Source organism: Chelonoidis abingdonii, chromosome 24, assembly GCF_003597395.2.
Source record: "Chelonoidis abingdonii isolate Lonesome George chromosome 24, CheloAbing_2.0, whole genome shotgun sequence".
Taxonomy (NCBI): domain Eukaryota; kingdom Metazoa; phylum Chordata; order Testudines; family Testudinidae; genus Chelonoidis; species Chelonoidis abingdonii.
The window spans coordinates 12,576,759-12,603,210 of NC_133792.1; the positions used below are offsets into that span (position 1 = coordinate 12,576,759).

General features: G+C 45.7%; 1 protein-coding gene across 1 annotated transcript in view; it reads left to right on the forward strand.

Annotated features, from left to right (window-relative positions):
* Window positions 1-26,452, forward strand: part of COL27A1 (collagen type XXVII alpha 1 chain) — a 214,215-nt gene that overhangs the window by 165,859 nt on the left and 21,904 nt on the right. The window contains exons 38-43 of the mRNA XM_075060695.1: window positions 12,797-12,850; window positions 12,956-13,063; window positions 16,638-16,691; window positions 17,023-17,076; window positions 26,085-26,141; window positions 26,329-26,382. Coding sequence (XP_074916796.1) covers window positions 12,797-12,850; window positions 12,956-13,063; window positions 16,638-16,691; window positions 17,023-17,076; window positions 26,085-26,141; window positions 26,329-26,382 — 381 coding nt within the window. The remainder of the gene's footprint in view (window positions 1-12,796; window positions 12,851-12,955; window positions 13,064-16,637; window positions 16,692-17,022; window positions 17,077-26,084; window positions 26,142-26,328; window positions 26,383-26,452) is intronic.

Here is a 26,452-nt window from a genome sequence, read left to right on the forward strand (position 1 = left end):
TTTGCACATGGCCTCAACCCTGATCCCGGAGGGACCGCATACAGGGTTGAAAAAGGGATGTTAGTCTCTATGGGCCCTGCTGTCCTCAGCCTCCCGGCTAAGACTGCAAACAAAGGGGATCCCTGAAGGTCAACCATGACGGTGAGTTCATAGATTTTAAGGCTAGAAGGAATCATTAGAGCACCTAGTGTGATCTGCTGCATAACACAGGTCATAGGCTTTCATCCAGTAATTCCTGCAACAAGCTCATATCTTCTGATTGATCCAGGAGTTCTCAACCATTTTCTTTCGGAACCTGCTATATGCTATAAAAACTCCATAACCGAGTGGGGGTGTGGGACGGGGACTCTGGGATTCAGCTGCAGGGGGGGCTTAGGAGCCCTGAGGGCTGGGGGCTCAAGACTTCTGCCCCATGAAACTGAGGGGGGATTGAGGCTTCTGCCCCAGGAGGTGGCTTCTGCCAGGACCTGGGGGCTCTGGATTCGGGGCTTCAGCCCTGCAGGGGTGCCAGGGCTTGGGACTCCAAGCTTCAGCTGCCAGGCTCAGGGCTCCTAGTGGCTCTGCTTGGCAGACCCCCTGAAAAATGGCTCACAGACCCCCAGTGGGCCATGGACCCCCAGTTGAGAATCACTGATCTAGTATATTTTTTTAGAAAGTATCAGAGGGGTAGCTGTGTTAGTCTGGATTTGTAAAGAGCGACAGTGTCCTGTGGCACCTTATAGACTAACACGTATTGGAGCATAAGCTTTCGTCTGACAAAGTGGGTAGTCACCCATGAAAGCTTATGCTCCAATACTTTGTCAGGACTTTGTCGCTGTTTTTAGAAAGGCATCCAATCTTGACTTAAAGTTATTGTGTGGTGGACACTTATCCACTGGGAGCTGGACTGAGACCTCTCCAAATTCATCTCAGGTAAGTCAAGTAACACCTTCCAGATATTAATAGCTTTTGGTCAGTTCATACTTTTTCAACATGATCTGTGTCCCCTGCCCGCCAAAGGGATTATAGATGAAATGTATTCCACCTTCCATGGCATTAACTTATCAGGTACTCTGCTTTATTGTAATGCCATCACCTACCCTTTCCGCCATTCCATTCAACTTTAGCCCTTCCCTGGGACTGTATAAATAATGAACAAGTCAAAAAAAAAAAGAGAGATGGGTGATAACATGACCGTGGGGACTCCAGCCACTTTCCACATGCGTCCGTTTTCTTTCTTTAACTCTGCCTTGCTTTGTTTTTGTGGATTTGTCAGGGGCTTGTTTTAGCAATTTGCCTGTCTGAGCCTGTATTGCATTATGTCTGTTTTGGATAGAAGGAGGAGGATTTTCATATAAATGAGGTCTGGATAATTAAGGATGGTCAGCACTTGTGTCCATGTCCTTGGTGTAACATTGTAGACCCCTTTATAATAATTCTCAGAAGGTAGACTGGGAAAGAAGGCCAATCAGCATCACTATAAAGGTAACAGTATCACGGCTGTTGTGTTGCACAGTTGCTGTCTGGGCTCCAAGTGGCCCAACTGGGGCAGTGTAGTGGCCTTTCTTTGCTGAAATCACAGGTGAAAGGAGTGGGTGGAGTCTCAATCTGGTGACTTGGGGAAGTTTGTCCACGTCTCCAAACCAGTGGATATCAGCAAACAATCCTGGCTGCTGAGACAAGCCAAGCATTGTGTTGAGCCCCAGATAGCTGTGGCTGGTAGATGGGCTTCAGGCAGTTGGAGGGGTGATGTTCATGCATCACTTGTCATTTGGCCATTTTGTCCAATGAACTTTGGCTGCTACCAAAACCGCCAGTCCCTCCCTGGTACAGTCAGCCAGTTTACTCCACTCATCCCATTGATAGGGCTAGGCCAGCCAGCTCCACCCCTACTTCTCTGGCAGTCTCCAAGTATGATCCTTTCCTCCCTGACAGCCCCAGCTGCTTCCCCACTCCAGACTTTCTCCCAGCAACCTTCCAGCTTCCCTCTTCCAAAGGCCCCAGCTCCCATCCCAGCATTTCTGCAGCTTTGTTTAGCACCAGGACTGTGAAGGATTGTACTACTGCACCCAGCAAGAAATCCCACCTGGCATCCCCCTGCAGATGGGGCACTTGTTTCTTTGCAGTTTTACCTGGAGATGGTTAGTCCCTAGCACATTAAAACACAACCAAAAGCAGCATCCAGTGTACTCCTCTTAACTTAGATTTAGCAATTCAGGCAGCTTGCACACTTCCCCTTGCCCTTGCTCTCTCACTCATGTCAGTTTCTCCATAGTGCGGCCCCAGGCTGGTTTCTTATTTCCTCTATTGGGGTCCTGCTGGTTTTTGCTGACCTCGCTGTAATGAGAATCTGACTCCTATCTGGACTCAGTGATTTAACTCGTGGTTCATCACTCATTCCGCTCAGTGAGATCCCTGGCTTGTTTGAGCTGCAAGAAACTGACACTGTATCTCTGTTCTCACACAGTTCATTAGACTTTGAACCTCTGCAGTTCAAAGGGTGGCTAGAGATGAGGGTCCCTGGTGACTGGTCCAAGTATAGTGATCAGGCTATCTGAGCAGAGCAGATGCTGCAGGAATAGGGTCCAGAGTCCTTGTGTTCAATGCGCGAGTGAGGTAGGGAGAGAGCATCTCGGCACCTAACAGAGAAGTAGGAGGATGGCATTGCACTGGCTAGTGTGAATTCAGGGTTGAGGCACTTTGGTTGTCACTGCAAGAGGAGGGATGTGGTTTGCTGATGTTTAGGGCAAGTTGACCTGCCATCTGTACATCTCAATTCCTGGAGCAGGGAATGACACTGCCCAGAGGGTAATGTGCACTTCATCAGAATCCCTGCTGCTTGTTCAGTCCTCTTCCTTGTAACTGAGGATGGTCTGAACCAAAGGTTGAAGTCACCATTATATAACCAGGAACAGCAGCAGCTTGCCAGGTGTTGGACATGAGCAGCCAGCAGCTGAGAGCAACCCATCTCCTTTAATATGTTCCTATTTAAACCTCCTTTCTTTTCATTCTACAAAGAATCCAGCATTTCAGCCTCTTCCCTCTGAGAACAGCTAATCAGCTTGTGGCTGTGTGGAAGGGCCAAGCCAACTGGCAGGAGCCTGGTAGTGGATTTCCAGCTGCTCTCCAGCGCTGAGCACTGCGGTTTTTGTAATGTGCTGGTCTTTGTACAAGTTGGATATCTGATAGCAGGGGTTTTACAGTTCCAGGAAAGTAATTGTAGAGCCCACAGGTAATAAAATACAACATGATCTGAAACAAGAAAATCCCTCGTTTTATGGCAAGACTGGGAGCTAAATCCTCACTTTTTTATATATATCTTCACATTGAACCTGAAATCACATCTGCGGTGTCATTTGCAGCCCACATCTGGGGTCAGAGCGCCCTTGAGCCAGACCCTCAGCTGGTGTAAATCAGCATAGCGCCATTACACCAGCTGAAAATCTGGCTCTGTACATCTTTGCTGCTGCTTGTCAGCATGGTACAGGGCATCTGCACAGCCGAGCAGACCAGAGCCACTCTAAGTATTGACAAATAGCTCTTTTTAGTTACTATAATAGCATGACAAGGCCCAAGAGCCACCCATGCATTCCAGAAACCAGGCACCTGGCTAGACCTGGCACAAGTGTGTAGGACAGGGGCTGGGGACTGAAGGTATGATCAGTTTCTTGATGGGAATACAGCAAACTCAACCCATTGCAGAGGGACAATGGAAAACCTATGCCCTGCTTAAGTCTTCTTTTGTAGCTTTAAGTGGGACTTAAATGGTGCATTGGTTTTGTTCCCAGCTTTCTGCATGGGGCTGATTTTCACTCTATAAGGATAGCCATTTGATCATCAGAAAGGGACAAATCTTTGAGCGGCAAGAGCTCATGCTGAGGGGGTTTCTCCCAAGATGAGGCTATTTCTCTGCATATTTACTGGGTGTGTTAAACCATCTTGGTATCTTGTATCCATCAACTTCACACCCTCCAGAATAAAACCCCATGGAATAGACCTTGCTGGCTGAGACGGATTTTCCAGTTCTAAGTCACAGATTCACTCCAGCACATTTATAGACTAGACACGTGGCTGGTTTCTAATCTCTTTATGCTGATGTGAATCTGGGGTAACTCCTATCAAAGCCAATGCTCCACTGAAGCCAGCAGAGTTGTTCTGAGTCTCTGAGAGCTGAATTTACCCCATAGCAGTTTCTTACATTGTTCTTTTCCATTTCCTGCCACGGGAAACACTGAAGAATTTTGTACAACCAAGTGCCTCCCTTTCTTGTCATCCAATATGTCTGTTCATTCTGAGCACAAGACGTCAGTAAGAGTTGGCAATGCCACATCGAGGAATGGCATTTGATTCACTGCAAATATCGAAGCTGCTTAAGAGCAATCCTACAGTCATTTCCACTTTAACTTGTGTCAATGCAAGGAGAACTTATGCATTTCTGGTAAGGCGTTAAGGACTGTCTCCCTTAAACCAGGTAGCTGTTAACTGTCATCTGTGGACCATCCACGGAGCCAGGGCCAGTGCAAGCCATTAGGTGACCTAGGTGGTCGCCTAGGGCACTAACATTTAGGGGGCGGCATTTTGGGTCCTTCAGCGGCAAACGCGGCAGCTGGATCTTCAGCCACCCCGGTCGTCATCGGCATTTAGGCGGAGACCCCTGGCGCAGGGGGGCGCGGAGAGGGCCGCCTGCAGCAAGTAAGGGCGGGTGCAGCACGCAGGGGAACCGCTCCCTGCCCCAGTTCACCTCTGCTCTGCCTCCTCCCCTGAGCACACCACTCTGCTCTGCTTCTCTCCCACCCAGGCTTGTGGCTCCAAACAGCTGATTGGCACCAGAAGCCTGGGAGGCGGGAGAAGTGGAGCAGTGACGGTGTGCTCAGGGAGGAGGCGGAGCAGAGGTGAGCTGGGGCAGGGAGCTGCTGCACGGCTCCTTGGGCCGGGGGGAACTGCAGTGGTGGGGGGGTGCCTCAGGGCAGAGGGGGGGCAGAGAGCTGCCACAGGGTTGGGGGGGAGGGGTGCAAGGTGGAAGTTTCACCTAGGGCACGAAACATCCTTGCACCCAGCCTGAACGGAGCCCTTACCGCAGGAAACATTTTGAGAACCATACAGTGAGGGATCGAAACATTGGGAGGGGACTCTCTATTACCAGCTGATCCACAAAACAGAAAACAGGGAGTGCCATAGTGTAAAGGAGTACTGCTGAAACCACCACATCCTTTAGACAGACTGCGGAGCAACTCACTAATATCTAGCACTTTTCATCCATAGATTTCAAACCACTTTCCAAAGGAGGTCACTATCATATCCCCGTTTTAAAGATGGAGAAAGTGAGGCAAAGAGGTGAAGTGACTGCCACTAGTCTGGTCCGTGACTTTGGTCTCCTGGTCCCAGTCAAGTACTCTATCCATTAGGTCACACTGCCTCTTACGTGATATGCCTTGAAGCCTGTAAGTGTCATCACTGGATAGACGCAAAGCACCAAATACTGCCCCAATTCAGCAAAGATATTGGGAATTAAGTATATGCACTTAAATGCTTTGCTTTCAGTAGGGATGGTTTGCTGAACTGGGCCTATGCAGCTGCATCCTTAGGTGTGGTTGCAACTCACAGGCATCTCTCTCCCTCCCATTCTGCAAGCACGGCTGCAACCCCCATGCAACTCCAAACTCTGCTGCAATAGGTCCTCTCTCAGTATTGCTGTAATAGCCAATGCATATCTTGAAGCAACAGCTTGATCTCTTTTCTGGAACTGTAAACAGTCATTTTTAATGAAAGTGTGGGTGTTTGTTTTGTTTGGGTGGGTTTTTTTGTGGGGGGGCTGTCTTGGTATTTTGGTATGTGTGACTCAGCCCATCAAATTTGCCTAGTGGATCTAATGCCCTGCAAGCAGCAAGAGGCCTGTGATGATTCACAGAGTTTTCCCCCTCAGAAACCTGGAGTATTCCATCAGACACACATGGCTGCTGCTCACAAGGGGAGACTGCTCAGTATTCTGCCTCAAAGAGGGGCCGATTGCCTCTTCCAATGAATTGGCCAGCTCTGCTTGGGCTTTTCCACTCTGAGAATCTTGCTCTGGGGGAGGAGGGCTGGTCCCAGCTGCTCTTCATTTACAGTTAATAGGAACTGAAATGAGCCAGAATTTGAAATCAGTCCTGTTTCCTTGGCACAGTCTCTTTCCTGACTCAGACTACAGAGACTCACTCTTTCTCTCTCTCTCTCTCCCTCTCATGACTCCAAGATTCCCACTCCTTATTGTGAGAGAGATTTCATTTCCCACCTCTACCACAACCTCAGGGCCTTCATGTCCTTCAAAAGGAAGACTGTAACCCCTGCTGCTTGAAGGAATTTGACCTACACAGTTCTCATTAGAGAAAATGGGAGTCATGCTGCTAAAATGCTGTGTCTTGCCGTCTCCCTCTTTTGAAATAAGAGCTAGTTTGTATGGTGGTTCTGGAGATCCCTTGTATGGAAGCTTCACAGTTGAGCATTTAGTGATGCTTTGCACTTCTCCAGCTGTTGACAAATATTAATCACGTCTCACTAGCTACCACCCTGTGAAATAGTCAAGTATCACTATCTCCATTTTACAGCTGGGGAAACAGAAGTACAAAGAAGAGAAGTGACTTCCCAAACCACGCAGCCAGTCAGTGGTAGAACTCAGACTAGAACCCAGGAGTTCTGCTACAAGTCTCTAGCACTGATCAACAGGCCACGTTTTCTTTTTACGACCCATGCTGTTGACCATGTAGATGCTTCCACAATAAACTTCAGGAGTTACATGATAGCGCTCTCAGTATAGAAGACCATCTCCTGCATTATGTTCTCTGTGACTTGGACTCAGTATGTGAAGCTGTGGAAGTCAACTCAAGAGATGCCAGAATGGCAGCTTTTAGCCACAGCCTCCGAGTTTGAGCTTTAGCTCTTTTTATAAGATTCCCCGATCGTATTTTTCATTTAATCTCATCTATCTGGCTCTACCAGTGCTCTTCACCATGGGCAATGAGTCTCTTGCTGCTTCTCAATAGTCACAAACTCAGCCCTCTGAACCTTAAAGAACAGTTGCTGCTTGTTTTCTTTCCCTGTATCCAGCCATGAGCCGCTCCTCCCCCAAACCACTGCTAGACAGAGAGGTTACAAAATGTGTTTCTTGTAAATCTGAAACATTTATGTCTTCAAGTGCCCAGCCCCAATAATCTCCTAATTTCCTGAATACTTGTGGACTGTCCTATATGGGGGGAAGGCTTCTCTCGATCAGTTTATTAAGTGAAGCTTCTCATATGGAGACCTTGCGGAGCAGTAGGAAATGATGGGGTGTTTTTTTCATTTTCCTTTATGTAAACTGGCTGGCCAAGCCCTCTCACAACATTGGATGGGTCATATTATGCTACCCTTATTGCACCTTTGGTTTCTTTCCTACCCCTGTTACTTCCTCTGAATCCATCCCCAGTTCCACTGGCCCATACTTCCGCCTTCTCCCCTCGCTCTTTCCATCTCCACCAATACACATTTTGAATACAGCAATCACATGCCTTCTCTTTAACAGATGCGTCTCTAATCAGAGGGAGTGATTTAATGGCTTCCATTCAATGAAGCCCCAAAGGCACTGGAATTACATTGATACTCAGTCATATTTCTGAGCAGGTTAAAGAGCAGTATTGGATCAAAATTATGTCCATGGCTTTACTAGGGTACATCACCCTTATAAGACTGCTTTTCAGGACCAGAGATAATATCCTTACAGTGCTTTCTTCCATCGCTGTGTTACATCGCCAGATGCCTATTTCCTAACTTTTCTGGAAGTGCTGAGTATTTCCAGCTGCCATTTCAAATCAGGTCAATTGGGTCATATCTTCATCAACTTCAGTAGAGCCATGCTGATTAACATCACCTCAGAAGCTGACCCACCTATGATTATTCCAGAAGAGGAGGCAAATCTAACCCCAGTATCTGACTCCAGCACACCTTTGGGAAGTTAGGATCCAGACTGGAACTTCGCTGTCCAGGTCTATTTGGCCTTTAATCAGTTTTAGAGTCTCCTATTTTTGGTAGCAGATCTCCACTCACTTCTTTTTACATTTTAGTCTGCTGGGTTTTAGGGCTGTAATGTCGATCTCCATTATGAATTATACAATGGGAGTGCATTTTCCTGTGCCCCCCCAAAAGCTAACAGACAGTGGACTAAAAAGAGCTGTTGCATAGGCTGTATTCTCTCTCCTTGTCTAAGGATTCTTGTACCTGAATGGACTTCAGTCATCCCCACACATTTCCAGATACAACCTGAAAATTAAAAAGTTAAATTAAGTGAATCCCAATTTTTCCTTCAGCCACTCAATGTGTTAATTCATACATTATGCCATGTTATATACTTAAATGGGGGTAACAATGAAAGTTGCCCATAGACGCAAGAAGAGCTGAGTCGGGCTGAAAATTGTACGAACAGCTGGTGCACACAGTGTGGAGTTCTGTCTTTGTACAGTGTAGAGATTCATGGAACTGGGTGGGCGTTAGTCATCAACAAAAGTTTCCCGATACATAAGATAAGCAACTGCTTTAAGTATCCATATGGAGCATGGAAACTATGCAATAACACAATTCATAAGCTCTTGAAACAAAGAGGTGGGGAAACCTACTGAGAAAAGTGATGGAGTGAGACCAGATGAAGAAATGACTGGCCTTGAGGTGTGAAAACCAAGGGAGGAGAAACTGCTTTTGTAGTTGGCAAGCCATTCACAGTCTTTGTTTAATCCTGAGCTGACACCATCAGTTTCTCCTCCCTTGGTTTTCACACCTCAGCTGCTAAAAGAGGGCCTCATCCTCCCTGACTGAACTAACCTCGTTATCTCTAGCCTGCTTCTTGCTTGCTTATACATACCTGCCCCTGGAAATTTCCACTACATGCATCCGACGAAGTGAGTATTCACCCACGAAAGCTCATGCTCCAAAACGTCTGTTAGTCTATAAGGTGCCACAAGACTCTTTGTTGATGAGATGAAGGACTTTGGTATAAAGGCAGGAAGGAGGAGCCCTAGACAAGAGTATCTGCTTCCTCCTGTTAGGCAAGGTAGAGTTATTGTGCCAGGGAGAAAGTCAGCCCTGTGCAGGGGGCCGACACAAAACCGGTGTGCCACTTAAGCCCTCAGACTAGAAGCTGCAGTGGGAAGTAAGTGGTTTGTGGGCCTGTGCTGGGTGAATTCCAACCCTCATCTATAGAATTGTGTGAGTGCCACCATCCTGGTGGTGTAGATATTTCACGTAATTTTTTTTTGCACCCCTTTCAAATTTTGCTCTATTTGCATTCCATGCAAGAAACATGACTCTTCATTGCCAAAGCCTTCAGCAGCTGAAAACATCTCCATTTGCTGGAAAACTAGCCCCTCCCCCTTTGAAAAATATCCCAGACCTTTAGGGGAAAGAACTGCAAAAATGGGCTCTTTCTCAAGTTTGTAATGACATTTTTCAAATGAGCAAACCAACAGATTGTAATTTCTGCTTTTCTTAAGCAAATATTTTTGTGCACCTAACACTGAATGGCTTTAATTTAAAAATGCTCCCTTCACAATGTCTCATCACAAATACCATCATCTCCTAGAGGCGCTGGCATGCTGCAATTTTTTTTTTTTTACTGATCTGATAAACAGTGCAGTGTATTAAAGGGATATTTCTATGTAGAAATAATCCCACTTGAGGAAGAACAATTGGAAAGGGGATTTGTTTTTTCAACAAGATGATGACCAAAAGTACCCTTCGAAAAGCTTACAAATTTTCTCAAAAAATAACTCACCAAATGTGTAGTGCCTTAGCCATCAGTTTTACCCTCTGTTTTCTCACATGGACGGACAGACAAACCCTAATTGTTTCCCCCCAAAGGAAGCATATTGGAAACCTTCAGATAACTGAGAGCTCTGGTTTTGTTGAACTCCACGGGGTTGCTTCAGGCAGGGCTGTGATTAAGCCTGTACGTGGTAGTAGGGCTCACCACTTGCTCTTTCATCCTGTCATCTTGCACTCCAGAGTCTAAACTTACTTTTTGCTTTAAAATGAAAATTCCTGGCTCTTATGGTTAAGGAGAGAGCCTCTAAAAAGTGAACTAAGTGTAAAAACAACCAAGAAACATCTGCAGAACCTAAAACAAAAACTGAGAGGTGTGAACTGCCCCTTTCATTTCAGCAGGGCCAGCTCAGATACCCAATGATAATACTTTTACATGTCAACCCTGTGAACAGTTTCACGGCTCATCAAAGAAAGAAAGAGAGTAATGTATCAGGATCAGCACAGTCTCCTGTAAGTGACATCTGGCTCATTTTGGCACCACTAGTGAAGGGGCTTAGGTGATACTGCCACTTTTTTCCCTCTCCCAATTAAGAAAGAGTCCAGGCCGAGGAGTTTAGCAGATCCCATGGACGTCTGAGCTCCACCTGCCCATAGCTATCTCAGCATAGACCCTTAGGGATGCAGCATACACCAACAGAAGGAGGAATTTTGCTGATGTAAGAACACCACCTCCTTGAACGACATTAGCTATGCCAACAGAAGTGTGGTTATATCAGCATAACTGCGTCTACACTGGAGGTGTTGTCAGAGGAGAGGGGGTTCCTACTCCTGATCAACACAGTTATGCTGGTATAAATTTGAAGTGGAGACCAGGCCTGAGGCACAGAGAGATTAAGAGATGTGGCCGGATGTCACATATCAAGTTGGTAGCAGAACTGGGAATGGGTATTCAGGAGGCCCAACTCCCCATCTGTTGGTCTCACTACTAGAGTTTGTTGCCCCCACACTCAGGGGCACAGTGAAAGGATTCCTTTAGATTCCCATTAGAAATATGAATTGTGGGTGTACTGCAAGACTGGACTTGTGGTATTCAGCACTGATAAAGTGCAGCAGTAGTCCAACCTGCTGTCATACTTCTGGGACAACTGTCATTCTAGCTCATTGATCAGTGCATAGGCTTAGAGAGGTTCTGGCAAAAAAAAAAAAAAAAACCACCACCCAACAACTGTGGAACAAAGAGGGGAGTTCCATGGGCTGGAGACAACAGGTAGAAGGAATCAAGTACTCTGGAGCAGAGACCATAACTTTATGGAGGATTAATAGCCCCTCTTTTTGAGATGCTCTTTTGAGATGTATGGCTCATGCAGAACAGAGTCGCTGTATTCAGGGAACAGAATGCAATAGGTCTGAATTGCTCTTGGAGCAGAAACCTCTAAGGCACATGTGCCAGATCCAAGCTGAGAAACGCTGCATGTGACCAGGCCTGTTATATGTTGATACTTTTGTTTAGCCAAAAGATATCCAATTGAACCAAGCTGCTTCCACAGCGTCATTAGTGGTGAAATGCCGGAGAGACTGCTAGTCTAATACAGGAAGATGGACTGGTACATATATACTGATGAAAACTTCAAGTTCCAATTGTACAAACTTTTTTTTCAGTGATTGTCCAGCTACTGTTAATTCCTGTCAAATCCAGTCTATCACCTGGCCCACAGCTACCGGCACTCCTGCTAAAACCCTGAATCCCTGGGCTCCCGTTTTCCAGCTGATGAAAAGGAGCTGAGAGATGTCCCTGTAAAACTACTACTGTCTCATTCCTTGTCTTTCACACATTCCATGCACTTCCAGAGCTATCCTGGGCACAGTGCAGGGACCTAGAAGTCTGCTATATTTAACTACCTTTCCCTTCCAGTGTGTGACTTCCCACAGCCCAGTTTACCTGTGCTTTGTGTGCATGGATCGGTTGTAGGCCTTGTATGAGAGATTGAGAATAGGTGTAAACAGCAGTCCTATATCTGTGTGTCTTGCTGTCCATGGACCCCTCTGTATTTGTGCGTTTGAGTCTATTCCCATATACTGTACGTAGGTCTGTGTGTAATGGGGTCTGTTTTCATATATGTCTGTACATGTGAATTGTAATGATAATAATACAAACAGATCAATGTGTGTGTAATGAACAGAGAGACACCTAACAAGTACGTAGAAAATAAATCCAGTAATGGTCAATACATTCCAGTCTAGTGGGGATGCTAGTTAACTAAACAATGGCTCCAATACACAGCCACTTTCCAGAGCCATTATTCTAAACAGCACTAAGAGTTATCCAAACCTGTTTTAAATGTGTTCACTGCTGGCGAAAAGTGCTTGATTGAGAGAGTGCAAGTTCTCTCTATACACAGAACAAAGTACAGCAGGGCAACTTTCTCCACCAATGAACTGACAGGGGACACTACCAAGAGTGAGAGGACTGTACAGCCTCCATGTTTAGTCAATCCTTGCTGTCTCTTCAAAGTGGCCCGTTAGGATGCCATATTTGGTGCCATGGGCACCTTTGCGCACAGAACTCCAGTGTGCGCCAAATATTTCACACATGCTGACAAACAGTCATCAGATGATGGTTGTCAGTCTTCAGAGACCTAGTCTGTATATGACCTGTGACCTGACGGTTAAAAACTCTGCCTCTCTTGTACTTCCTCTCCCAGAGTTAGGCAGCCTTCTTGTCACAGAAATCCCTCCATCTCGAAGTGGTAAGCAAGCCTCAGTTTCATGTCAAAGGCGCCTCAGGAACAATCTTAACCTTGCTCCTGCTCTGTCACCGTGCTGATGAAGGAAGCTTATTTTGTCACACCTTATGGTCCATTGGATTACTGCTTAAACATCCTTCCTGCGTCTCTGCTCCCATAGGACTAGAACTGGAGGGTAAAAGGACTGTTACCTGGCACCATCGCCAGAGATGGGCTCCGGTTATCATGCTAGGGGCACACACGATGGTTGCTAGGTAGAACTTTTACTTTAGTCTCTCATGGTTCTTTGCGTTTCTCCACTCTCCTAGGGACCAGAAGGGAAACCAGGCAAGCAGGGAGAAAAGGGCAAAAACGGCCAGAAGGTAAGAGCCCATTGCCAGTGTTTCCTCCTTTTCATTCTCATCTCTTTGCTTCTTTAATGTTTTATTTCATTTTCTGTCAATAATCTGTAAATGTCTCTTCCACAGGGCAGCAAGGGATACCAGGGGCAGCTGGGTGAGACGGGCCCCCCAGGGAAGATGGGGACAAAAGGGACTCAAGGCCTGAAAGGATCCAGAGGTACCCTGGGACCTATGGTGAGAATAGACCTGCAATTGACTGAGTGCAACCCAAAGTGACGTGCGGTAGGGTGTGCATGGAGGAGGCGGGGGCAGCTCTGGGCCTTGGGAAACAGAACAGAAGCACGGGGAGAAGGTGAGGCAGAGAGAGGGATTCAAATTTACATTATTCTACTTCTTTTTGATGGTTTAAATTAGAGCTGATCAAAAATTTTCTAGCAAAATTTTCCTTTGAAAACAGAAAATAGATTTTTTTTTCCCCTCCTAAATGAAAATTTTTACAAGGGAAGTTTTTGTTGGCTTGTTTATGCTAAAACAAAAATCAGATTTTTCTATGAAAAACCAGAAAAAAATATTTGGATAAGATGGGGGGAGGTTGAGGGGGTTGCCTTTTTCTCCCATTTTTTCTCCTTCCCCCTTTCCAGTGGCAAATTTATATTAGGGACAAAAAGGAGAGAGAAAAAGAGGAAGGTGGGGGTAAAAGAAAAAACTACAACATTTTCCATTATAAAATCTGGAAAAAATGGTTTTGGTTTTACATCAAAAAACTCAAAAATTTTCACAAGAATTTTTTTTCCAACATTTCCCATGGAAATATTTTTCCAACCAGCTCTAGCTTTGGCTGATCAGTGATTTTAATAATTTTCTACTTTGCCACATGAGAAGGAATCTCTCAAGTTTTCATTGTGTCAATAGCAGATGCAGCCAGTTAAGGATGCATTGCAGTTTTATATTGACTTTCTCCTCTCAAGTCTAACTATTAGTTAATATATTTTTGGAAAAGAGAATGAGTTGAGAAGCTATATTTGCTCAGAGTGTTCCCTTTGAGACTGCATACTCATGGTGAGCCGCTTCCAAGTCAAACTGTTTTATTACATGGAACTGACTTGGCCTTCTGCCCCATCCATACACCCACTCTTGATCCACTATCTGGAACACTTGCAATTAGCACAGATAGAACATGATAAAGGTTTTGGGTGTGGTGCTGGGGTGAGGCTGGGAGAGAGAACAGCAGCAGTATGGTAGAAGGAGAAGAAAATTGCCTTAAGATTGTCAGACCAAGGGATCCAAACAGTCGCAACAGGCAACAAATATTTCTTCATATATATCCAACCAGCAGGGTAACTATCATGACTGAGTCATGGGCGGTCAGACCTAATGGTCAGAGCAGGAGTCAGGCTGAGTCAGGTACCAGAGGTCAGAGTCTGAGAGAGGCCCCAGGGCAAACCAGGAGTCAGGTGTCAGTAGGGAGCATTGTCCATTACCAGGAGATCAGAGTCTAAGATAGGCTGGAGGGTAAACCAAGAGTCCTGCATCAGGAGGTAGGCACAGTCAGAAGCTGGAGTCTGGGATCTCTCACGCACAGGGTCTAAAGCAGGACAGGCGGACAATCTGTATGGTGGTTTGGACAACTCCCTGTCATGGCTTCCTGTCTTAAGTACCAGTGCCAGCTAATCTGTGGGCTCTGAGGAGCTGCCACTCAGGTCCTGCTGGGTAGTACAGTCTCCTGGACCCAGCCTCACAGGGTCCCCCTGCAGGAACATCTCTAAGCCTCCTGTGGAGGTAGGTGTCAGTGGCCCAGAACCCCTATGGTTCCAGGCTGTAGCGCTGCAGGTTCTTATAGTAATTGCTTACATATCACTTGCCTCCTCTGATTTAATCTGTAGACATACTGAAAAGACAGGAAGGAACCAGGAATTGCAGAGATGTTTCAGAACGGTAGCACTGAGTGACTGAGGAACGGAGATTCTGCTATGGTTTTTAAGGCCTCCATTAAAAGTTATGGTCTTTCCAATAGATCCTCTCTGCAGACTGTTTTGGCAGTGTCTCCATGGATTATTTCAGGGAAGCAGATTAGTGTCTGAGCAGCTGTCTATTGGACTGAGTGTATCTTTTCAATTTGTCCTTGAGGAAAGGGTTAAAAATATGATGAAAAAGTGGAAGATTTATAAAGTCTAATGAGACTTTTCAGTTTCTGACCAACAAGGTGAGGTCCAGAACAGGTTGTGTGAGTGGATCCTGTGGGCAGAACTCTCCTCGTGGCACACTCAAGCATCTCCTTGGACTTGTATAGGACTCTCATTGGTGGACTCCTGGAGGAATTACTCAGACCTTTTGTGGGGAAACCCAACACCAGGTCTCTGAAGCAGGATACTGGAAGATCCCAAATGACTTCAAACAAGAAAAAAATCTTTTTTCCCTCTAAAACAAAGCAGACTCCCATTCTGATAGATCACCAGAAAAATACTCAAATTCAGGAAGCCATCCTTTGCACTCTCTAGATTGATTATCTGCTTTCCCAGCCTATATCAGTGCATACCAGCACTTGAACTTCCAGCAGTAAAGGGGAAATGTTTAATGACCATATGATTTGTGCAATGGTTTCCAGTATCTGGAGTGACTACTCCTTGCAACTCTCCCTGTGACTGAGAATTCTGTATTCTACCCACTGAGTAAATGAAGCATAGAAATTATTAGGGTATAAAATATAAAGCACCAGAAGGAGAAATGTGCCTGAGCTTCAGCAATTAAAATCTCCTCCACTCACCACTGGCTAGAAAGGTAATAGGAGTTTGCCAGTATCTGCAGCTTAGTAGCAAAAGGCTTGCATCCAGCTTTAATCTGAAGATCAGGATTTGGAAACTCTCTTTAACCTTTTGTTCAGATTCCTAAAACATCAGCTCTTGCAACTCCCTAGTCAAGTGCAGCTCAAAAGAGGACTCCTCAATGTCATCTTTGTTACAAGGTCTGAGAACCACAAAAAACAAAGTGGTCTTTATATGTTTAAGGGTTCAGGCCTTCATCAGAACTGTCTCACTAAAAAACTTCACTGAAGGAATAGTCAGCAAAAAAGACTAGAAGTTAGCAAGAGAGTCCAGAGGGGGCAGGTGAAGAGCAGAACATCAGCACAATGTTCACACATTGCCCTTTGCTAGTTTTATGATGTATATATCCAAGGGTGCTGAAACAATTTGTATAGTGGGGGTACTGAGAGCCTTTGAACCAGACTGTAAACCTTGTGTATAATGGAGTCCACTTCAAGACAGTGGGTGTGGCAGCACCTCTAGTTCCAGTACCTATGTATATATCTAGCAATTAGCAAGGCATTATCCACCTTGCGTTGTCTTGAGATTTTCGTCTATATGCCCAAATGATTTGGAGAGCACCTGATTCAGGCAAGTGTTTAATTTCCAGGATACATTGGCATAAGAGGAAAGACCATGACTCTGCATTTTTAGGAGTTTATAGGAGTCCAAAAATATGAGCCAGTTGCCAACTGGAAAAGAACTGACTACTGGAATGTCGGTATTTCTGTAAATGAGCTGGGGACCTCATTGATAAACTCTTGGCAGAGACTTGGGCTGGAGGAGCTACCCTCCTATCGATTTGATAGGTGAATGCAGAGACTACTTCAGGATGATGCTGCCATAAGGCTACTTGGTTTGACCAAAGAATAGATGGGAGCCTTTCAGTTTAATCTCCCAAGTCTAAGGTTTGCCTGTCTTGAAAATTCACCTTGCAGCATGTGGTTTCTGAAGACAATGACAGCAGGCTGTCCTAATGGCATTCTTCTGTGTGATTGCTTCCATAGGGTGCTCCAGGAAGGATGGGTGCTCAAGGGGAACCTGGCTTAATGGGTTATGAGGTAAGGCTGCTTTTTTGATGCTCATTCACCCATTTCCAAATCTAACAGAATAATTAGCCCAGGATGCAAAATTAACTATATTTATATTTCCATTTGGTTGGGATGATAGAAAGCTTAGTACTTTATTATTCTCAGTCTGAGCTGTGGAGAATTCTTCAGATCTGGTTTTCCTCCATCTTCCAGGCATGGATGATGTCACTGCTGATGCGTCTATATTTCTCTGAAGCCTGCACGTACAATTCAGGTGTCTCTGTAGTCAGCAATACAGGATCCTATCACAGAAGTGACTCCATTTTTACAATCCTATCATATGTTTTCTATTCTCCCACAGGGGCATGCAGGACCACCAGGTCCAATCGGACCACCAGGGCCAAAAGGGGAAAAGGTAAGGGCAGATTTCATGCAGTTTAGCTATCTCCTGTTCTGCATATGCCAGTACTGCCCCTACTCATATAGCAGCACCCATTCCAACTGAAGCACCAGGGGACAGCTCCCATAGACCCATTCAAATAAACACTAGGACTTGTAATGCAACACAAAGATCATGTGAACAAGCACCATAGATATGCAGACGTATGGCCTGGGAAACAGAAACTGAGACATCCTGTGCCAAAAACACAGGCTTCTACTGCTTGAGCTGAAAAAGACTCTTGATTTAACCATCATCAATCATAGCAGTACTAGTTACATTGTATCCTCTCTCGTTATCCCGCTGATGTGCTAGACCAGGCCCGCACAACATGCGGCCCGGGGGAGCTCATTGTGCGGACCCCAGGAGGTGAGTAGGCAAGCAGCGGGTGAGGGAGAGGGGCTGAAGGGGGGGGCGGGAAGTAGAGGGAGTTAATTAGGCGAGCTGGGAGGGGTGGGGGGCTGAAGAGGCGAGCGAGGAGTCAGTGGCTGACCTGTTCTACTGATCTGCTCTGGTTCCCATCTGCTCTCCAAGGGTTGCAGCTGTCTGGAGGTGCTGCCTTCCATGCCTTCCTCAGTCACACCTCATTCATTCAACATGGCAACTGATTACAAAGTTGGGGGAAGAGCTTGTTCTACTTCTAGCAAAAAGACATTTTTCTTTTACTTTAATTATACTACCTTAGGGGCCTGCTATAACATATTACCAAGGTTCAATACCGCTGTTTCGGTGGGGCAGGGCTGGGGAAAGAGGGTTTGTTTCTGTGGGGCGGGTGGTGCTGCAGGGGGGGGGAGTATTTCATGGGGGCTGAGTGGCGCTGGGGGGGGTCTTGTGTTTTGGGGAGCTTGGCGGCACTGGGGGTGGTTCGGCAGGGCCTGTGGGGAGGTCGGCCCTCAGCTGTTTTCTTTGGAGTAATATGGCCCTCGCCGCTTTACGAGTTGTGCAGGCCTATGCTAGAAGCAGCAGTTCTCAAACTGTGGGTCGGGATCTCAAAGTGGGTCTCGGCCTTGTTTTAATGGTCATCAGGGCTGGCTTAGACTTGCAGGGGCTCGAGGCCAAAGCCTGAGGGCTTCAGACCTGGGTAGCAGGGCTCAGGTTACAGGCTCCCTTTCTGGGGCTGGAGCCCTTGGTCTTCAACATTGCCCCCTCCCTCCTGCCCCCCCCCCGCCCCAATCTAGACGGCCGGGCTCAGGCTTCAGTCCTCACTCCTGGTGTTGGGTAGTACATTTTGTCAGAAGAGGGTCATGGTGCAATGAAGTTTGAGAACCCCTGTGTTAGTGGATGAGCATTAGAAACTGATAAACACTTGGACAAGTCTCGCATCCCATCCAGCAAAGGGCAGTGGTGCCAGTTAGGATACGTCTATAGAGCAAAAAAACAAAACAAAACATGGCAGTGAGTCTCAGAGCCCAGTCAACTGACTCAGGCTTGTGTAGACATTCAGGCTCAGGAACCTGGCAAGTGAGGAGTGTGTGAGTCACTACTATCTTCAGCCCCGCAGTGTGAGCCCAAGTCAGTTGACCGGGTGTGGCTCTGAGGATCTCTGCCACAGAGTTTGGGGGACGGGGGGATTCTCTTTTTTTGCTGTGTAGATGTACCCAAACACACAAGCCAGTGCATTATCAGTGCAAGTCAGGATCAGGGCACACAATCCACCAGGACACCATTTCCAGGCACCCATGCTCTCTTGCATCTCTGAAAGGGCCCATAGACATGAATATTGAGGGCATTTCCTAGTTCCACAGAAATTCTACTGAATCCCCAAGGTGAAAGAAATTAGATCAGAAGGTTTTGTTGTCAAGTCAAACTAACACCTTGCACACATGCCCCTGAAACTGTCTGCTCTTGAAAAATCTTCCTACTGTTTTGGGTTGTTCCAGCCTATTACATTTCGTGAGTGAAGCACAAATGGTTTTCCCTTCCCTTCTCCCATCCCGTTTTACTCATAGCCTCTCACGCCCATGACTTGTTTGTCCACCTACACCCCGTGACAAGCGCCTTGACTGCATCTGGAATGAGTCAAAGCCCTTGTTCCACTGCTGCATTCTTTCAAGGCTTTTGCTGAGTCAGCTTGAACGTACCCAGTTCAGGCTGGAGAAGTGACTCATATTTTAGTGGCTTCCTCTCGGCACAGCTTGCTGTTCAGTGCTCTGAAGATGATCCCAGCTGGCTTTGGCTGTACTTGCATTGTTGCCGGAGCCAATCACATGTCTGTCAGTAGCTACAGCAGCAGCTTTCTTCCCCCCCTGTGCAGGAAGGAAAAGAGTAGTAATTGGAAGTGGTTGCAAATGGGAACCTACCATGAGAAAAGTTGCTTGAATTTTTATTGATCCTGGTTTTCTACCCCACTGTACTTAGTGCTCCTATCGCAGGAAGCACTCAGTGCATGGTATGAATTATTGGCATCCCTCAGCACTTGTGTTATTGCAGATGGTCATGGTCGCAGACATGCATCTGCAGGCAAGAGTTTCCTTCCTTAGAGGGACTCCTGAGAGTCTAAGAAGAGATCTCATGGGTACATCTTTGCCAGGACTTTGAACCCATCATACCAAGTCAGGATCCCAACTGGAAAGGCACCCATAGCTAGGCCATTCTACCTTTGTGTGTCTGGAGATTCTTTACACTGACATGAGTCTCTGAGACATGTGAGTTGCTCTCCTTTTACACTGCGACTGACTCCACTGCAGAAGTAGTGAGGAAAATCTAAGGGATTAGGAGAGCATCCAGTTGTTCAATTTAGTTACACTCACAACCCAGAGATGCCACCCCAGGCATAATTATTATTGGTGCCACTGAGAATTCCTGCACTTCTCTCTCTGCTCCCTTCCAACCTTGAGCTGCATCTCTGGCATTGGGGCATCTGATCATTTCTCTGGTACTCCCTTATCTCCACCACCAGCTTGCTGAGTAGCTTCTGCATCTTTGTTTTTATTGCCACCCCATCCTCTTTTTGTCCTACCTCTTAGCTTCCCAAACCTTCCCATAGTGTTCTCCATTTGTACCAAGATGAATGGCCCCTAGCTTCTGTGTCCTCCATTAAGTGGCATCCATTCTCCATCATCTGACTCAAAGTAGCAAGGCTAGAACTTTCCACCAAGCACAAGCCAAGATGCAGGATTTGTTGTGTCTAAACCACCCAAGACTGATGGCTATCCAGCCTCCTTTTGAAAATCTCCAATAAAGAAGGTTCCACGACCTCCCTAAGCAGTCTGTTCCATTCTCCTACTGTTCTTACAGTTTGTTACACATTGTCCTTTGAGAGACTGGCCCAGGGTTCCAGACACATTAGATACAGGAGGCTTCAGTGTCCGATGCAAAACAGTGAGTAACACGCACCAAAAGTAAAAAGAGCCAGTGTCTTTGAGCAGTGAAATACAGAGGAGAATGAGATGTGTGCAGATATTCGACTTTGTAAAGTATAGTCATTATTGCTGATTTATCCCTACATACTGCAAATTTTAAGCTAATCCAAGGTGCCCACCTCAGTATTTAATGTTCCCCCAAATCCTTAACCTGAATAGATATGCTTGGCAATCCCTCCTGCTCTATAGCTGTCAATTTGCCAGAATCACCCTTGGCAATTGGCCCACCCAGCCTCAAGAGACTTGCCAACCTGCAATCACTATGCTTGGCAAACTGTCCGACACCAGACAACTGCTAGCTGTGCTTTAAACCCTCACAATTATCAGGCAATGCTTCTGCTGCTGGGATTGCGAACTGCTTTGGAGGCTAAGCACTGACAAAGATGCTCCTGCCATCTCAAGTGGACTGAGCTACCACATGTTAATTAGACGGCACAGGTTACAGTACCAGTAATCAATTTCCAGGGGGTCAGGAATAGCAGGGGTACACAAAAGGAGCAACTGCAGAAAGACTACAAGAATAAACAGCAAAAGCATTAAGGAGAGAAAATGTATGCCAAAATGTTGCTGTTCTGAAACTGAACAGATGCTATTGGAAGGCACCATACGAGAGGCAATATACTTAGATAGCATTTACCAGGCACTTTTCAAAATTAATTTTTATATAGGAGTCATTTCATCCTCCAGTGAAATGCAGCCACCTCTGGGTTAAATGCAGGAAGTGAAAGTGAATCCCATAGTCAGCTGAGAAATGCAGGGGAATGGAATTACTCAAATTGGAATTTGACCAGGATGTCACATTAGGGAGGTGGCTGCCTGATTTGGCCCCTGGCTCTTGTTCCCTAGTTGGTCAGCTGCTCTCTTTGATGTCAGTTTCTTTGAATGGACTATGTCGTGATTCAGTAGTTAGGTGGGCCCTGCTGCCTCATGGGAGAGACAGACCACCCTGGGACAGAATGACACTTCTGGCAGGCTCATGTGCCCCAGGGATATATGTACAGTTTGGGAATCTCTGCTCTTGTTCAAACAGGAATTAATTCAGGGCAGTCCTGTGGGCTATGTTATACAGGAGGTCAGACTAGAATCGGATGATCACAGCGGTCCCTTCCTGCTTTGGACTCTGAATCAGAGCATTACAATATCTCTGCTGCCAAGTACCCTGGGAACTTTTAATGACCCTAAGCGGTCAAGACCTTTGTTTTACATCTTACCTGAAAGATGGCACTTCCATCAGCACAGTGATGCCTTAATCCCATCCTGGGGCATTGGTTTCATAGTGATAAGGGAAAAGTAACATTACTTGCTGAATCACCAGCACCACTTCCTGAAGCACGTAGGTGTCTCATGAGGGCCTCTCAGCTAAGTCCTAGCCTCGCCCATCACTCCTTATCTTATAAGAACTGCCTGGATCACAGCACAAGACTACATATGTCAGGATCCTTCCCCACGACCACGTGTAACCTTAACACCAAATGAGGAAGAATTCAAACCTTGGAGATGAAAGAGTGAAGGGAAAGCTGCAGAGGAAAGAAATGGGGCTGTGATTGCTCTGTGACTTTTTAAACTCCGTAGGAAATTAGCAGAGCAGAAGAAGAAGGGTATTTAATGGGGGAGAAAGTCTGCCCTTTTCCAAAGCAGTAATTAGCCTGAAGATAGCCATTATTTCGAAACTGAGTTCCACAGCGCCATCCCAGCTAATTGTTCTTCTGGATTTTAGTACACTCACAGCTTCTCAAAGAGGCCTTGCTCAGAGCAGATGCCTCCATTTGGCAGCCGCTTAGGACTGTCCAGATGAGATCCTTTTAAAAATTACAAACTGGTGTATCTCACTTTGGGAGGGGAGCCAACAACAACAAGCCTTCCCTTTTCCTTCATGCATTTTCCGTTTGTATCTCAACTTGTTTACTTTGCTGCCCTTTGCTGTAACCTTTTTTTTAACTGCAACTTTCCAAAGAATTAGCAAAGACTTTTAATCTCCCTCTCTCTGAGAGTAATCCAAACGTCAAGAAGTCCTAGAGAAGATCAGCCCTGCGATACTGGAATTTATCAATCAAGCTTAAGAACCCTGTAGCATCCAGGAGCTGTTGAAGACCTGGAGGGAGGTGTCTAGTCTGTATGGGATCTAGAGCATTGTCACTCTGTCCTACGGACCAGCTACAGAGATCTTGACACTCTATGAAGAAGTCCCAAGTTTAGAACTTTTGCTGAACTGAACCTTAATCATGAACCTGAAATGGAAAGGCATCCACAACCTCTTTGGAGAGAAGTATCCAATGTCAAGCTTTCTGCATCCTGATACGTACATTCAGGTTCTTATCTGAGACTGGGGAGCTGTTGCTTTATATCCATATTTTCTGAGGGTTCCTACTACTCCAACAGTGGCTAGAAAGTAGATCAGTTGTAAGGTATTTAGCTATTGACTTCATGTAAGAAGCCCTTTCACAGTGGAGTCTCTGGGGGTAGTGCAGAAAGGACTTATTAGACATATTTTATTTCTTATTTTTAGTCAGCCACCCAAGTCTCTCCATTTATTGCCCAACTCTATATCCATGAGCAGTCCTTGCACAGCTTCTCTCTATATTCCATTCCTCAAGAATCCTACTGAATCCCCAAACATGTTAACCCTTAAAAATGTAAACCTAACCCACTCCAAATCCTTGGCATAAGATAGTGAATTTTGGAATGGCAGAACCCAAAGAAAGGGAAGAATGCCATTATCTCTAAGAATATAATGGAGGAGATATGTATTGCTTAGTCGGCATCATCTTAGCATATGCGCAACGTCCCTCAAGTGGCACGTGACCAGGATTCATCACCGAATTTGATCCACTGGTTGGATCATTAGCTTCCCTGGCTTGGGCTGGGTCCTGATGGGGTGTGCGATGTGAATGTTGATCTGAATACCACCAAATGCAGTGTCACAAAACTTTTAGGAATCTAACTCTGCCAATCTGCAAAAGTTAATCTTGGTGCAAGCCCTCTTTATCCTTGAACTGAAAGCCTGCGCTAAAGCTTGGCACATCCTCCATCACCTGTGCCACAGTCACACTTGCTAAACGTTTCCCTACACCTGCCCTCAGAAAACGAGCTGTTTGGTAACAGCCGCACTCTGCTGCCCAATTGCAGTTGGAACTGTCTGAAGCTGAGCATCATCAAATTGCATACCCACCGTTGCCAAAAGTCAAGAACAGACACACAGTTCTGCATGGCTTCTTCCAGGTGGCAGCATCATTGAGCAATTGCCAAATGTTTGGGGCATCATGGATACCCACGGCACCATAGAGGACTTATGGAAGAAAGATTCAGGGGACCTTAACCACACTGGGATGGTTTGTAGAAACCAATAACCAGAGAATTACGAAGACTCTACTACTTGGCTCCACATGATATAACTTTGTGAGTTCCCGTACGTGAGAGAACTTTTGGTGCAGCAGCCCCAAAGAGTCAGAATCCAGCAGCCTCCACATGCCAGGAGAAAGGATTACCTAAAAATCACAATACAACAATCCTAAGGACTTGGAACCCCAAAGGATCTGTGAAGTGCATTAATCCTGAGGAGCCAGTATGTCAAAGACTCAGCAACATCAAGTCGCCAAAAACCAGAGGAGCTGGAATGTAGCTGTCATGCAGGGAGCTAAGAAACAGACGTCTCTGAACTGGGCTCCAGAGGAAATAGGACACTGTAACCCCAAGTGATTTATGCAAGTGAACTTAAAACAGCAACAGCATCTCTGTTTTAGCAGATGGAATGCACAGTAAGGGTAACTGAGTGCCTTGTTGTGAACCTGTTAGAGATGGGCAAATTGGTTCCAATCAATAAGAACCAACCCAAAATTTGGAATCAATTTTTTTGGAAGTTCAAAAGATTTGAAATAACTTTGTCCTGCTCTCCCATCTCCCCCCCCCCTCTTATTTTCCAACTTTACCCATTTCTGTGGTTCTGCTTCCCGACCCAGATGGAATTAGGAAGGGCAGAAATGTTGCAAGAGGGGCTTGTTGATGCAGCATTCCCAGCAGGAAATACAGGGAATAATATGAATGAGAGAGAGACACAGACACTCAGACCTTCCCTCAAAATTCCATCCCTGTTTGCCAAACCAAAAGAAGGATCTGAACATCAAAGGCTAATCTCTCCTCATAAATCCAATCTATTGATCATATGCCCATCCCTAAAGTATCTTTCCTCATTTTAAAGAGAGCCCAGCAGAGTTTTACCCATCAGTACTCACTTAATACTTAGCCTGAGGCAAATTTAGCAGCATTTCATCCTTCATAATCCTTATCCAAACAGGCGCATAGGTGTGATTTGCCCTTCACTAAGCCTCACCCTCGGCGGTACCCATGTGTATCTCAAACAAATCATTTTAGCTAGACTTCCTTTAGATGGAAAAATATTGAATGGAAAGAGATCTAGAGTAACATTTTCAGAAGCAACTATGTGATTTAGGTGTCTATGTCCCTTTTGAAAAAGGGACATAGGCAATTAGGAGCTCAAGTCCCATTGACTTTCAGAGAGACTAAGGGTACATCTACACAATTTAAAAAAAAATTAAAAAAATTAAAAAAACACCCATAGCAGTGAGTCTCAAGAGTCCTGGTCTACAAGCTCGGGTTTGGGCTGCAGGGCTAAAAATAGCAGTGTAGATACTTGGACTTGGGCTGCAGCCTAGGCTCTGAGACCCCCACCTGCCCCAGATTTCAGAGCCCAGGCTCCCAACCAAGCCTGAACATCTACAGTCATATTTTTAGCCCCATGAGCCTGAGTCACTTGACCTGGGCTCTGAGACTGCAGTGGATTTTTGCTTGCAAAGTAGACATAGCCTTAGGCTCCTACAAGCCAGATTGTGAACAGCTAAGAATTTACACAGGTACCTAGTGATATTTTCAAAAGTACCTGAACTTGATAGGTGCCTAATTCCTTTTGAAAGTTGATGGGAGTTGGGCATCTAGTCTACTTAGTGCTTTTGCAAATCCCACTAGGTGCTTAGCTGCGTCATCAGGCACCTAAATGCCTTTGTCAGTCTTGCTCTAAGTCACTTTGGAAATGGGACTTGATCTCTGAAGTCACTTAGGCACTTCTGAAAATGTTATTCTTAGACTTAAAGGGGCCTCCTCTCAATTTGAGATGATGTCAATTGCTTTTTAAGGAGAGTTTAATAATTTCAGGATTAGTCCTGCCTGAGGCCCCCTGTTCAGATCTGGTGGGTTTGCAGTCACATTTGACTATTGTTAAATAATGTTTTTTCTCCCCTATGTTGCTGTGCAAAAGAGATGCACGGAAATGGTGTGAAACTGACTCAGCACAAAGTTCACCAGCTGGAAAGAGTCCAGAGGAATGTCTTTATATTTCTCTCATGTCATTCACCTTTGAGAATCACATTTGTAAGAATAACAAGGAAAAACAAAAAACAAAAACCTTTGAACAGAAACGTGATTACTATTTTAAGTAGTTGGTGCCCTTTTAAAGCGATCTTTTTATCCGATCCCTAAGACCTCATTCAAACCCCACTGAAATCATTGGGAAGGTTCCCACTGACTTTAAACGGCTTTGGATCAGGCCCTTATAGGACCACCTGCCATGTATGCTGCTGGCTGTTTTAACGTTAATATTTATGTCTACAGGGAGAACAAGGTGATGATGGGAAAATAGAAGGCCCCCCAGGACCACCTGGTGACAGAGTAAGATATTTTTCAGGTCCCTTCTCTAATCTTGTGGCCTGATTTTTGCGTGTGATGCACATGCAGACTAGCCAACTGTCTGGATTCTTTCCCTGATCATAGAAGATGCTCTATTTAAAGATCATAACAGATGGAGTGGACCATTGGCATTTCACATCTACTTTGAACCTTTATTGTGTTGCTGTAGGGTCCAGTTGGCAACAGAGGAGATCGAGGGGAGCCTGGAGACCCTGGCTACCCTGTAAGTCCTATTCTAAATATTTGCCTAGGAACTAACTTTGGAGAAGTTCTTCATCTGTGTAACAGGCCAC